We start from the raw sequence: 12049 nt of genomic DNA on the forward strand, positions 1-12049 counted from the left end.
GCGCCCTAGAGGCAGGTCTTCTGCCCGTTTCCGGCTGATGACCGTTACAAATATTTTGAAAGCGTGCCACCGAATAAAAAATACTACATTTAACCCTTTTTAAAATTTTGGCTAATGGCTGCAAACAATAATATTGGTTAACCAAACTATTTAAAACATACTAAATATTAAATCTGGTCCACTATGGAACTTGTTCGGCATTGTTCGGGCCTTGACATTTTTATTACAATATATTTTAAAAGTACTCGTTTTGAAGTGGTCACTCCGTCCGTTATAACATAAAAGACTTGGGGCCAAGATAAAACAGGTTACATATTAAATGTGTAATGATTCAATCAATGTTAGTGAAACATGCACCAAAAGTAAAGCAACATTTCATACATAAATGGTTTAATGGATGCATACCTACTTAATACCTACAGAAATAATTAGAGTACATATTTAAAAAAAAAAACCAAAGAAAACCAGAGCATAATTCAATCAAATATGGTTGAATTTACCAAGAGATATGATCCAATGCTTAAAATTACAATAAAAATTTGTTAAAATGTCACATGCATGTACACAAGTTCAACAAAAAAAGAAGTGGAGTAGATGATGTTCAATTCTATGACAATATTCGTATGTCGTGGCTTTTCCGTAAATACAATAATAAAATCACGAAAATACTTTTTTCAAACACTAAAGACGTTTCTCTATTTACCCTGAAAACAGCGTTTCAAGATTCCTGCTGGTTTCTGAGACATTGCCATTTAAAAGTTACCGATGCCATTTCTTTGACTTAAGCAGCAGTTTTCGTGCATATGCCAGTATACTTTTGTGCTTTGTCTAAGGTCAGGAACATTTTTTGAAACAAATTTACACTAAATGAACTGTTATGTTCTATAAAAGAACTGGTTAAATAGTATTTTCCTTGAATAACATTTGTGGTATTGGTAAAGCTCGCCAAAAAGAAACTTTTTTTTTCTTGGAGATTTCACATTACTAAAGTGTTTTAAACACTTCATGTTATTAGAAACATCGTTCTTCATGTTACCAATGAAGAACTTTCAGAAGATCAGATCATTAATTTTGTTTTACAAGAGTATTGTGTTGAAGAAGAGGAGTCAGATGATGAAGAAAATGAAGAAGACATAATGATCAGCCACTCTGCAGCAAAGAATGTGTTCGATACTGCCCTATTTTTGGAGCAAATATTTGGAGCAACAGTCAACCACAACAGCTATAGACATATTGTGGACAAAGAAGTCACGTAATTTTGATTTATTACATAATTTTAAGCTCTGTAAATGAATTGTTTTGTTTTTCTCTGATTATACAACCTTTTCAGCATTCCAACCACATCCTGCCCCAAAAGTGACGGTTAATCTAGCCTGGGACGAATTCAGTGTAACAACACCCAGCCATCTAAAAATCTTCTGGATATTTGTTTTCCAATTTATCTAAGTGAGCAGTAACCACACTGTTGATGTGCTCAAAAAAAAGATTTGTATCATCCTCCTTTAACCATCAATATTACGATGGACAATTTTCACTACAATAATAAATTATTTTCCGTGTTGAGAAATTACAAAATTCAGTGAATTTCTTGGTCTCTAAAATTAAATTGGGACAATTATTATAAATATTCTAATGTTAATGATCTTGTATATCAATTAACCCCTTGTATTTGTAAAAAAAGTAACGTCTTGATTACGTTGTTTTTACGAAGGTAAATATTTAATTACTCTCTCTTGTTGCTATTTCTTTTAGAGCAAAATCATCTGTGTAGTTTTTAGAACACACAAAACGAGATTTCGGCTGATCATCATACAGTAGGCCTATGCAAATGTCAATTTTCTACTTTAAACCAAATACGAACACCTAATTATTCTTGAATATGACTATCACCTTGAATAGTAATAATAAGAATTAAATTCCAGCTAAGAACATTTTTTTTACATCATTGAACAAATTTTTTGGGAACTGAAAAGTAAATGTAAGTTTAGTAGCTTCTGGGAAATAAGACAATAATAAAGTGAATGGTTCGTTAAGTTGTCAACTACAATTAGTTTGGCCACTCAATTTTAAATACAAATTTCAGGTATATTTCCAGGTTTTTGAAAGTTTTTCCAAGATTTGCAATAAGGAGTAAAAAATTACTTCTTTTTAATATTTTTGTAATATATGATGAACAAAGCAAAATAACACATACCCGAGGTACGCTGCCAGTATGCAATAAGCTAATAAGACAGTACGAGTGAGAATAAATGAAGATATGTGAGTATTTTTCCAGACATTGAAAATACTGATGCAATAAAATGATCAAGAACACTGCTTCGAATAGCAGCTACCTTGGGCTTAATAATAATCACAGAAATAAAATAATATATTCAGTACAGTAATGTTTATACGAACATTCAAACAATGGAAATATTTCAGCAAGGACTTCTATTACAATTTTCTCCTGTAACAATTCTGCCAGGCGTGTATTCTGGCGCAGTTAGCACGGGAACGGCCGGGCGTGAGAGGAGTGCGGGCCAGGTCGGGCACTGGCTGCAGCCGGGACTCAGACAGCTCTCACGTGACGGCCAGAGGAGAAATATAAATATGAACCAGCCAGTGTTTGTGTGCACATACGTTTTGTGATTGTGCATGAACTTAAATCAAGCAATGTCTGTGGTTCCTCCCCCCTCCCCCACAAAGCCATTTCAATCAAATTTTTCATGTCCGAGACTGGCAAGACACGCAATCTTCGTGTCTATCTAGACTGGTTTTGTGACGCCTGAAGTGAGTATTTCATTAACACCTCATTTTCAACTGTGCCCTCAACAAAACCTGTCTTTGTGTGTGCATTTCCACGATATTAATGGCAACATTACAAGTATGACACTTCAACTAATGTTTTCCAAATTAAGCACCTATTGTAGCCAACCATCTTAGATTTGTGAAAACTTTCTGATTTTTGCATTGGAGCTCGTCTCCTTCACAAAATTTAAAAAATATATATATTTTGCCTTGTAGTGGTTCGGGAATAGGAGACGGGAACAAGAAGGGAAACAAGTAGGTGACTACACCACTTCCTCCTGAAGAATTAAAGTAAACAGGCTGAAGATGCAAACCTTACCTTGAAAATGTTAACAAATCATACATATTGTTAAGATTTACATCGGGTTCGTAAAGGATAGCCTAATTAAAGATTTTATTACACTACACAGTTTTATTTATCGCCACTACTTATGTCACTTACAAAAATCTTCTAAAATGGCAAATAATTAATTACACTTAAAGAAGTCTATTTCACAGTCAATCGTTCCACAAACCTTGCTGGGCCGCACCTCGGGCGCAACTCTCGCTGCAACACCCCTCGTGGGTCTCCACCGCGGGAAATCGTCGCAGCACTCCGGCGCCGCCGACACACTTCCCCTTCGCCGAGGATCCATTAGACTCCTCGCTCGCAACTTCGCTCGCGACTCCGCCAATTCCGCTACTCTATCACCCGGAAACTCCGCCGCGGGAAAATTCACGACTCCACTGAACTCACTCACTCCCTGCCCTGGTAACTTCGTCCAAGGTCTTTGCCACTCTGCCGCACACGCGGCACTATCGTCCGGAAACTCAGCCGCGGGAGAACTCCCGACTTAACACTCCGAACTCTCCTCACTCTCTACTGACTCCTGACCGGCGTCCTTGGGCATATATATAGGCCCCGGCGCAATTCCAGAACGAACGAGAGCGGCCGAGGCCAGTTGCGTCAATCCGCGCCGACACGACAGTAGAAATCTCTCAAAACACGTGTCGGCGACTCGCGTAACTCGCAGCTGTCAGGTTTCAGTTACGTGTCAAAGGCAGGGCGCCATGCAGGGAGTGGTGGGCTGGAGGGAGGAAAAGTGACAATCCTTGTCATCTTCCAGGCGCGCACGGCACATATCATGTTGCGGCAGTCGCCAGCCAGCTCTGCACCTGCACGTGTCCCGGCCTTGTTCACGTTTGTAACATTGCCCCCTCCTTAAACCTGTTTGTCCCGAACAGGTAATGCATCTCCTCCTGGGTGTCCCCATGTTACTCGAAGTTTAGGCCTCCTGCCTTTCCTCCATCGCAGGCTGTACAGCCTCACCAGATAACCCTCTCTTGCAGTAGATGTAGCTTCTCTCGTCACCTGGTGACACTTCTGCATCGTAGATGTCCCATGCCGTTCAGCCAGCTGCCCGAGACGGGCCGACCGTTGCCTTGGACGGACCCGATACTCTTGAGTGCATTGCTTATTGTCTTCCAACGATTTCCTTGTTTCTTCCCTTTTTCTCTCTATTTCTTCTCTCGTAGCTTCTCGTTCACACAGCATATCTTCCCGGCTCTTCTTCGTCTCTTCTTGGTTCCTCATTCCCTCTTCATTGTTCTAAATATCATCTGGACTGCACTCAGTTACTCCGTGCACCATATTCTTCACTCCTTGCACCATCTTCATCACTCTTTGTGTTCTCATTGTCTCTTCTTGGTCTTCCTTCCCCTTTCTTGGTCTTTCGTCATCTCTTCTTGATCTTCCTGCGTCTCTTCTTGGTCTTTCTTTGTTTCTTCTTTGCGCTTCTCCATCTCTTCTTGACTCATGTTCATCTCTTCTCGGCTTTTTTCAGCTCTTCTTGGCATTTTCCCCTCTCTCTTTGGTTTATCTTCATTTCTTCTTGTTCAATATTTCACACTTTGTAACCCATCTTCACCACTTCTGAGCTTTTCTTCAGCTCTTCTTTCATCTTCATGTCCTGGCTGTTCTCCTCTCAATGGCTAATTTCCTCTTCGCTGATCTCTTGGCTGGTCTCCTTTTGGCAGGTCTCCTCTTGGCATGTCTCCTCTTGGCATGTCTCCTCTTGGCAGGTCTCCTCTTGGCATGTCTCCTCTTGGCAGGTCTCCTCTTGGCATGTCTCCATTTGGCAGGTCTCCTCTTGGGAGGTCTCCTCTTGGCAGGTCTCCTCTTGGCAGGTCTCCTCTTGGCCGGTCTCCTCTTGGCCGGTCTCCTCTTGGCAGGTCTCCTCTTGGCAGGTCTCCTCTTGGCAGGTCTCCTCTTGGCATGTCTCCTCTTGGCAGGTCTTCTCTTGGCAGGTCTCCTCTTGGCAGGTCTCCTCTTGGCATGTCTCCTCTTGGCATGTCTCCTCTTGGCAGGTCTCCTCTTGGCAGGTCTCCTCTTGGCAGGTCTCCTCTTGGCAGGTCTCCTCTTGGCATGTCTCCTCTTGGCAGGTCTCCCCTTGGCCGGTTCCTCTTGGCCGGTCTCCTCTTGGCCGGTCTCCTTTTCGCCGTTCTCCTTTTCGCCGTTCTTCTCTTTGCTGTTCTTCTCTTTGCTGTTCTTCTCTTTGATGTTCTTCTCTTTGCTGTACTTCTCTTCGATGTTGTTCTCTTCTTGGCTGGTCTCCTCTTCGCTGTTCTTCTCTTCGCCGTACTTCTCTTCACCGTACATCTCTTCGATGTTGTTCTCTTCTTGGCAGGTCTCCTATTGGCTGGTCTCCTCTTGGCTGGTATCCACTTCACTGTTCTCCTCTTTGTCGTTCTTCTCTTTGCCGTACTTCTCTTTGCTGCACTTCTCTTCGATGTTGTTTTCTTGGCTGGTCTCCTCTTGGCTGGTCTTCTCTTCGCTGTTCTTCTCTTGGCCGATCTCTTCGCTGTTCTTCTCTTGGCCGATCTTCTGTTTACTATTCTTCTCTTTGCTGTTTTTCTCTTGGCTATTCTTCTCTTGGCTGTTCTTCTCTTCTAGGTTTAAATTCACTTCGGTCTCCATTTCATTCTTCATTTCTTCCTGGCCATTCTTCATTTCATCCTGATCCTTCAATTCCTCTAGGCTATTATTTGACCCGCTCTTCGTTTCTTCATGATGGTCCTTACTTTCATTATTTTCACTCTTCACTTCTTTCGCACAGTTCTTCATATTCCATGCCCTCATGTCATTCACCATTTCTTCCAGGAGAACCCTTATCTTTCTGATATCTTCTACCCTTAACTCTTCAGCAGCCATTTCTCTCTAAAGCATTTACTAATTAAAAAACCTAAATAATTTTTTTTAAAACCGTTCTTATTTTTAAATGACCTAGCCAAACCTTCTAATTAAGCTAACAATAACTCTATTACATTCAAAACTAACAATGACTATAGTATACTCTAACTCTAGAAAATTTTGAAATTCACTACAGTTCTAAACACTAACAATATTCTCGTAAACTAAATTATATCCTTAACTTTTATTCTAATAATGTAACCGAGACCTAAATCTATTAATTAAGGCTATCCCACTTCTGACACCAAAATGTTACGATTTACCGCAGGTTCATAAAGGATAGCACAATTAAAGATTTTATTACACTACACAGTTTTATTTATTGCCACTACTTATGTCACTTACAAAAATCTTCTAAAATGGCAAATAATTTATTACACTTAAAGAAAGGTCTATTCCACAGTCACTCGTTCCACACACCTCGCTGGGCCGCACCTCGGGCGCAACTCTCGCCGCAGCACCCCTCGTGGGTCTCCGCCGCGAGACTCGGTCGCCGCACTCCGCCGCCGCAAACGCGCTTCCCCTTCGCCGAGGATACGCTCGACTCCTCACTCGCAACTTCGCTCGCGACTCCGCCGATCCCGCGACTCTATCACTCGGAAACTTTGCCGCGGGAAAACTTCCGACTCCACTGAACTCACTTACTCCCTGCCCTGGTACCTTCGTCCAAGGACTTTGTCACTCTGCCGCACCCGCGAAACTATCGCCCGGAAACTCAGCCTCGGGAGAGCTCCTGACTGAACACTCCGAACTCTCCTCACTCTCTACTGACTCCTGACCAGCGTCCTCGGGCATATATATATATAGGCCCCGGCGCAATTCCAGAACTCACGAGAGCGGCCGAGGCCAGTCGCGTCAATCCGCGCCGACACGACGGTAGAAATCTCTCGAAACACATGTCTGCAACTCGCTTAACTCGCAGCTGTCAGGTATCAGTTACGTGTCAAAGGCAGGGCGCCATGCAGGGAGTGGTGGGCTGGAGGGGGGAAAAGTGACAATCCTTGTTATCTTCCAGGCGCGCGCGGCACATATCAATTTGCGGCAATCGCCAGCCAGCTCTGCACCTGCACGTGTCCCGGCCTTGTTCACATTCGTAACATTATATTTACTAAGTACCTATATGTATGGGTTGAAGAGAAAACTCCCACCAGTAACTTATCTGTGTCACGATAACACAGCCACTATATGCTCCAGTATTTATTTTCAGAAAGAGCATGATGATTACTTAGTAAAGAGTTTAACATTGATTCATAACAATAAGACAAAGAGAACTCCTCTAGTAAGTAGTACTGTGGCTGCTACGAAGAGAGACAGCCTGGCATTGTGACCGAGACAGAGTGAAACCACGACTCACCTGCCACACAGCAGCTGGTTGGACGCCAGCCAGTGGAGTCTCTTCCTCGACCTCCTCCTGCAACACAACCACAGTGGAGAAGACTGCTCTGGTACAAGGAGACAGCAGCTACACACACTTGCAGGCTACTGTACCTTGATGCTGTCCACCTTGACAAACTCCATCTCAACCACTGGCTTCTGTTCCATCTCCTCCTGCAACAAACAACACCAGTTACAAGCAGTAAACAACACCCCATGCCAGTAGAGAGATCTGGCAGAACAACATTGTATTTTGTGATACATAATATTCAAACATGCAATTTAAATGTGAATTTGTGTAAGCAAATTATTACACAATTGAATTATTCATATTTTATAGGTAGTGCAATTTAAGCTTTATTAAATGCTTTGCTGACATACAATGTCAGCAAAGAAATTTAATTTAGTTTACTTTCTGTTGCACTCTGATGATAATGATCACTTATAGTAGGTTCCCCTCATGGAAGGCAGTAAGAAACTATCATACAGCCCAGCACGGAGTAGGAGGAAAGAGAGGGCTCAGACACTCAGATGACACATGACGGAGGCATGGTCAAGTCAGTACAGGAGAAAAAGAAACAGTGGGGTAATTATTTGAAATGCAGTTTAGCCCAGGCAGGATCAAAAATGAAGAGGAAACAGACAAGCAGGAAGTAAGGGCAGAGTTGTATGATGAGGATATCACATGGAAAGAGGTAAAGGAAGCAACAAAAAGGATGAATTAACGGTAAATCTCTAGGGGCAGATGAAGCAGTAGTAGCAATTCATTGGCTATACAGTGAGATGAGACTATCTGGAGAGAAAAATGCACACCAGAGAACTGGGGTAAAGGAATATTAGTAGTTAGTCTGAATATGACAATAATAGATGGCTATGGAATTGAGGAAGTCTTAGGTCTATATTATATAGTATATACTTGCAACTAAAAGATGAGTCTAAGTAGATTCTACAATCCGACAGAGAAGCTACAATCGGCATATAGCAAATAGTTTATTAGAAATCAAATGGTCTTTTTATAAATTTATTATTAATTATACAATTCCAAAGTATTGAACGATATTCAGGTTTTGATCTAATTACAGCTATGCATAGTGAAAAGATGGTGTCTCTATTTCATAGTAACAACTTAATTGCTTAGGCTACTCATCCTAGAATATACTTTCTTTAAAACTAAATTATTGCTGTGAATTCTCAAGTAGACTATTGTCACTATCTATGTAATGGAAATACTTCTATATCATTGAAATAGCTAATCACGCGTATTTCACTATCATATTAATTCAAAGACTCAAGAAATAGTGTCATCAATCTTTCAAAAGATCAGGTTAATAACATCACTCAAAAGGAAATTGTAATATTTGTTAAGCCGGGGCAACATAGAAACCATGATAAGTAAACACTAAACTCAAATCAAACTGTTATTGGACTTTCAATCCAAAGAGATAATTAAAACCAATATAAAAGCATAGTTTGACTATATATTCTCCAAAACAATTATAAACTAGATATCAGCATATGCTTAACCAGTTCATAAAAAAAATAGTCACGAAAAACTAAACGACATACTAAACAATATGTTGAACATATACTCTTTATATCAGTGTCACTGACGAAACTAGCATTCAAATTTGGATTAAATAATAAAATCAGTTGGCTTCATGTTATCAACTTAAGGCTAAGATCCATAGTTTTGCAGCCACCAGGGAAATTATTTCTCCCGTGAATATCATTGAAGGTAAACAAATGTAACAGCCATAGTTTTGTAAAGAAAGCTTTGAATTTTTAAAATATCATGAAAAAAGTTTTTTAAAAAATTTATTTTTTATTAAATTACAATTAAGAAAATTTTAAAACTAAATATTAGGTATTTATAAAAACTGTACAAGGCTTATACTTTGCACACAATGTAAATTAAGTATCCTGAACAATTCTATGTCGCTTAAATAATTGCATGCCGTACAGAATTTAAATTATTTGAATTTAAAACTTGTTATTTAACCGACCTGTGTAGCTCGTGAAATAAACTAATGTTATGTGAGTTCAGTATTACGCCGCCAGGCATCAGGCACAGTTTCCACGATGAGTTTAGTTTGCCCGCTAGATGTCCCAACTATCGAGAGGAGTTCTGAAGCTAATTGCCGAAAACTCTTCCATTTCCTTCGAACTATATTGAACACTGAAACATTTATTTCCTAATATTTCACAGATTTGATTTGACGGTAATCAGTAGAACTTTAATTCTTAACATTTTATTCTCTATTAGTTTTCATCATGGCAAAAAATATTATATTTATATTAATAGTTCTATTGTGTGAACCAAATGTGACCTATTATATAATATACATTCAAAATATATTATTCATAAGAGCGGAAATGATACCTATCTGTGAAAACTAGGCAAATAATATGGTTAGGAATCTGAAAGATTTACTAGCAAAACTGTGCCTTACCAATGTAGCAGTTGTACGCTTACAAGCATGCAGTGTTGGCTAACACATTTTAATTATTTGGTTTCAAACCGCATAAATGGCTTTTCTTTATTTTACTTTTGACAGCAAAACGTGTCCTCATTTGCTACATGGTCCGCTCTGTAAATATCAGGTCACGCAATATTTTGAATGTTATTGTAATTTTGGCAAATTAAAATCTGTGATTTATGTGTAGTATAGTCATTTTCAATTTAAATAATTTTTTTTATAGTTGGTTGGTTTTCTAATAGTATATACGTCCCTTTATTTCATATAATAAACTCATCTTTTACTACTGGAATCTTTCCATAATATTCCAACATAATTCTTTAAAAAATGAAATATTCTCAAATGTATGAAAGTTTGTTTTAGAGAAACAATTTAGGTAGATACTATTTAGAATATATATGATAAATTGTATCAGATTTGGTTGTGAATTTAGTAAGGTAGTTAAGAAATGTTCTGTTCTTTAGCCACTGTTTTTTTCATACCCTTACAGTTTTGGTTGGTCGTATAAAGTATTATTTCAGACGAAAGTTGTAGATAATATTTATTATGTTTGCAGAAAATAAGACTGTAATTTATATTTTATATGGCAAAGAATATTATAATTTTTGTTTGTATTTCAATTCCAATCGTTTGAACTCCTTGCAACAATGTTTAGACTTATTAAAAGTCACTTTATCAACATTTTTAGATAACATCTCAAATTTGCAAACAATTTGAACTGACTTGATGGCATGCCTAAGAAAATTAAGAATTTTTTTTGTCCTTTAACCCCTTTTTATTATTCCTTGCTGTTATTTTAACAAATGTCTTTGGTATGAATTTAACTAGGTATAATAACTCTTCATACGGATGCGGGGGTTATAGCAATTGTCCTATTAAAAAAAAAAAAACCTACCCCATTTCTGCCCCATTGGTCAGATTTTTACCATTAACAATCTTGACTGAGTTTTCTCAATGTTATTTTTTTGTATTAGTTTGGAAATGTTTAGTGCAAATTACGTCAGTTATCGCATCCCTAAAATGTATGTGTTTATATATATATATATTGAGGGCTGCACGCACGTTCCCGGTGACTTTAAGGTGTTATGCATGGGCGCCACCACGTGTAAAGGCACGTGGACCCGGCTGAGTCTTGCTCTCAGGGCGTGACGTAGCCCAGGTGGGGACGAGTTACCAGCCCTTTCTACCCTATCTATCCAGACCTGGCCCGCTCTAGGCGTCGGGCACGCCACACTCCTAGGCTAAGTAGGCTCACTCACCACGTGGTTAAATAAAGTACTCAGGATTTACTTATACCCAGATTAATTCCACGAACACGCTTCCCTCTACGCACGTTACACTTTACACGGTTAAAATGCCTGAGGCACGAATCGACTTAAGTGAATGCATGGTCCACACACGTGGCCATGCTATAAAGTATGCTTAGTACACAATGGTTAAAAAACTCGACTGAGACAATTAATTATTAATGCAGCCCGCCGACCGAGAGCTGCCCCGAGGATTGACGGACGAAAAAGATTTAAGAATAATTAAAGATACAGAATTACTTGATCAGTGGTTTACAACGGTTGAGGTCCCCGGGGTGCTGGCGCGTCTTGTCTCGGTCAGTGATGAAGATGGACTGGGGCGAGAGCTCTGCTCGTCTCGACTAACATGGCGCCTCCGCGCCAACACAATTACCGTTATTACATTCTGTGATTCCGTGCCCCGGCGAAAGTTAAGTAAATTATAGATTAACATTAAAAAATATATAAAAACTACTGGCAATTTAAAGTACATTAATATTTACGTAGTTATTGAGAGTTTATATAAAAACATTCCTACCCTCGTCCAAGTCCGTGCCTATTCGGGTCCGCCCGGGCAACGTCTGTGGTTCTTTCAAGTAACATGATATTTAAATTAAAGAAATACATGAGTAACTGCACAAAACACTGGGGCAAAGATGAATGAAAACAAAAGGTTTACAATTAACATTAAAACTTAGCAAATTAGGGGGTCGCCGCACTGCTTCTAAGCGCCCTCTTGCCGGGCTAGAAACACACGCACACACGCACGCACGAGCGGGAGGTTTAAACAGAGACGGTGGTTGGGCGGTGTCATATCGGGCTCAAAGGGGCCGCAGGCCCGGACGACGTCAATATATATAGATGAAGATGATTTTGGGGACACTGAATTATGTAAC

At 39.7% G+C, this 12049-nt stretch overlaps 2 protein-coding genes across 4 annotated transcripts in view; both read right to left on the reverse strand.

Annotated features, from left to right (window-relative positions):
- The window catches only part of LOC134537894 (zinc finger protein 260-like), a 104356-nt gene that overhangs the window by 81185 nt on the left and 11122 nt on the right, over window positions 1–12049 (reverse strand). For all 3 annotated transcript variants that reach the window (XM_063378819.1, XM_063378820.1, XM_063378818.1), the window contains exons 4-5: window positions 7505–7564; window positions 7371–7427 (exon numbers count right to left, since the gene is read on the reverse strand). In XM_063378819.1, coding sequence (XP_063234889.1) covers window positions 7371–7427; window positions 7505–7564 — 117 coding nt within the window. The remainder of the gene's footprint in view (window positions 1–7370; window positions 7428–7504; window positions 7565–12049) is intronic.
- LOC134537895 (cation channel sperm-associated protein 2-like) lies at window positions 5459–5977 on the reverse strand. The gene has a single exon (XM_063378824.1). The coding sequence runs from the start codon at window positions 5975–5977 to the stop codon at window positions 5459–5461; it is 519 nt and encodes a 172-aa protein (XP_063234894.1).

This window comes from Bacillus rossius, chromosome 12 (genome assembly GCF_032445375.1).
Source record: "Bacillus rossius redtenbacheri isolate Brsri chromosome 12, Brsri_v3, whole genome shotgun sequence".
Lineage (NCBI taxonomy): Eukaryota > Metazoa > Arthropoda > Insecta > Phasmatodea > Bacillidae > Bacillus > Bacillus rossius.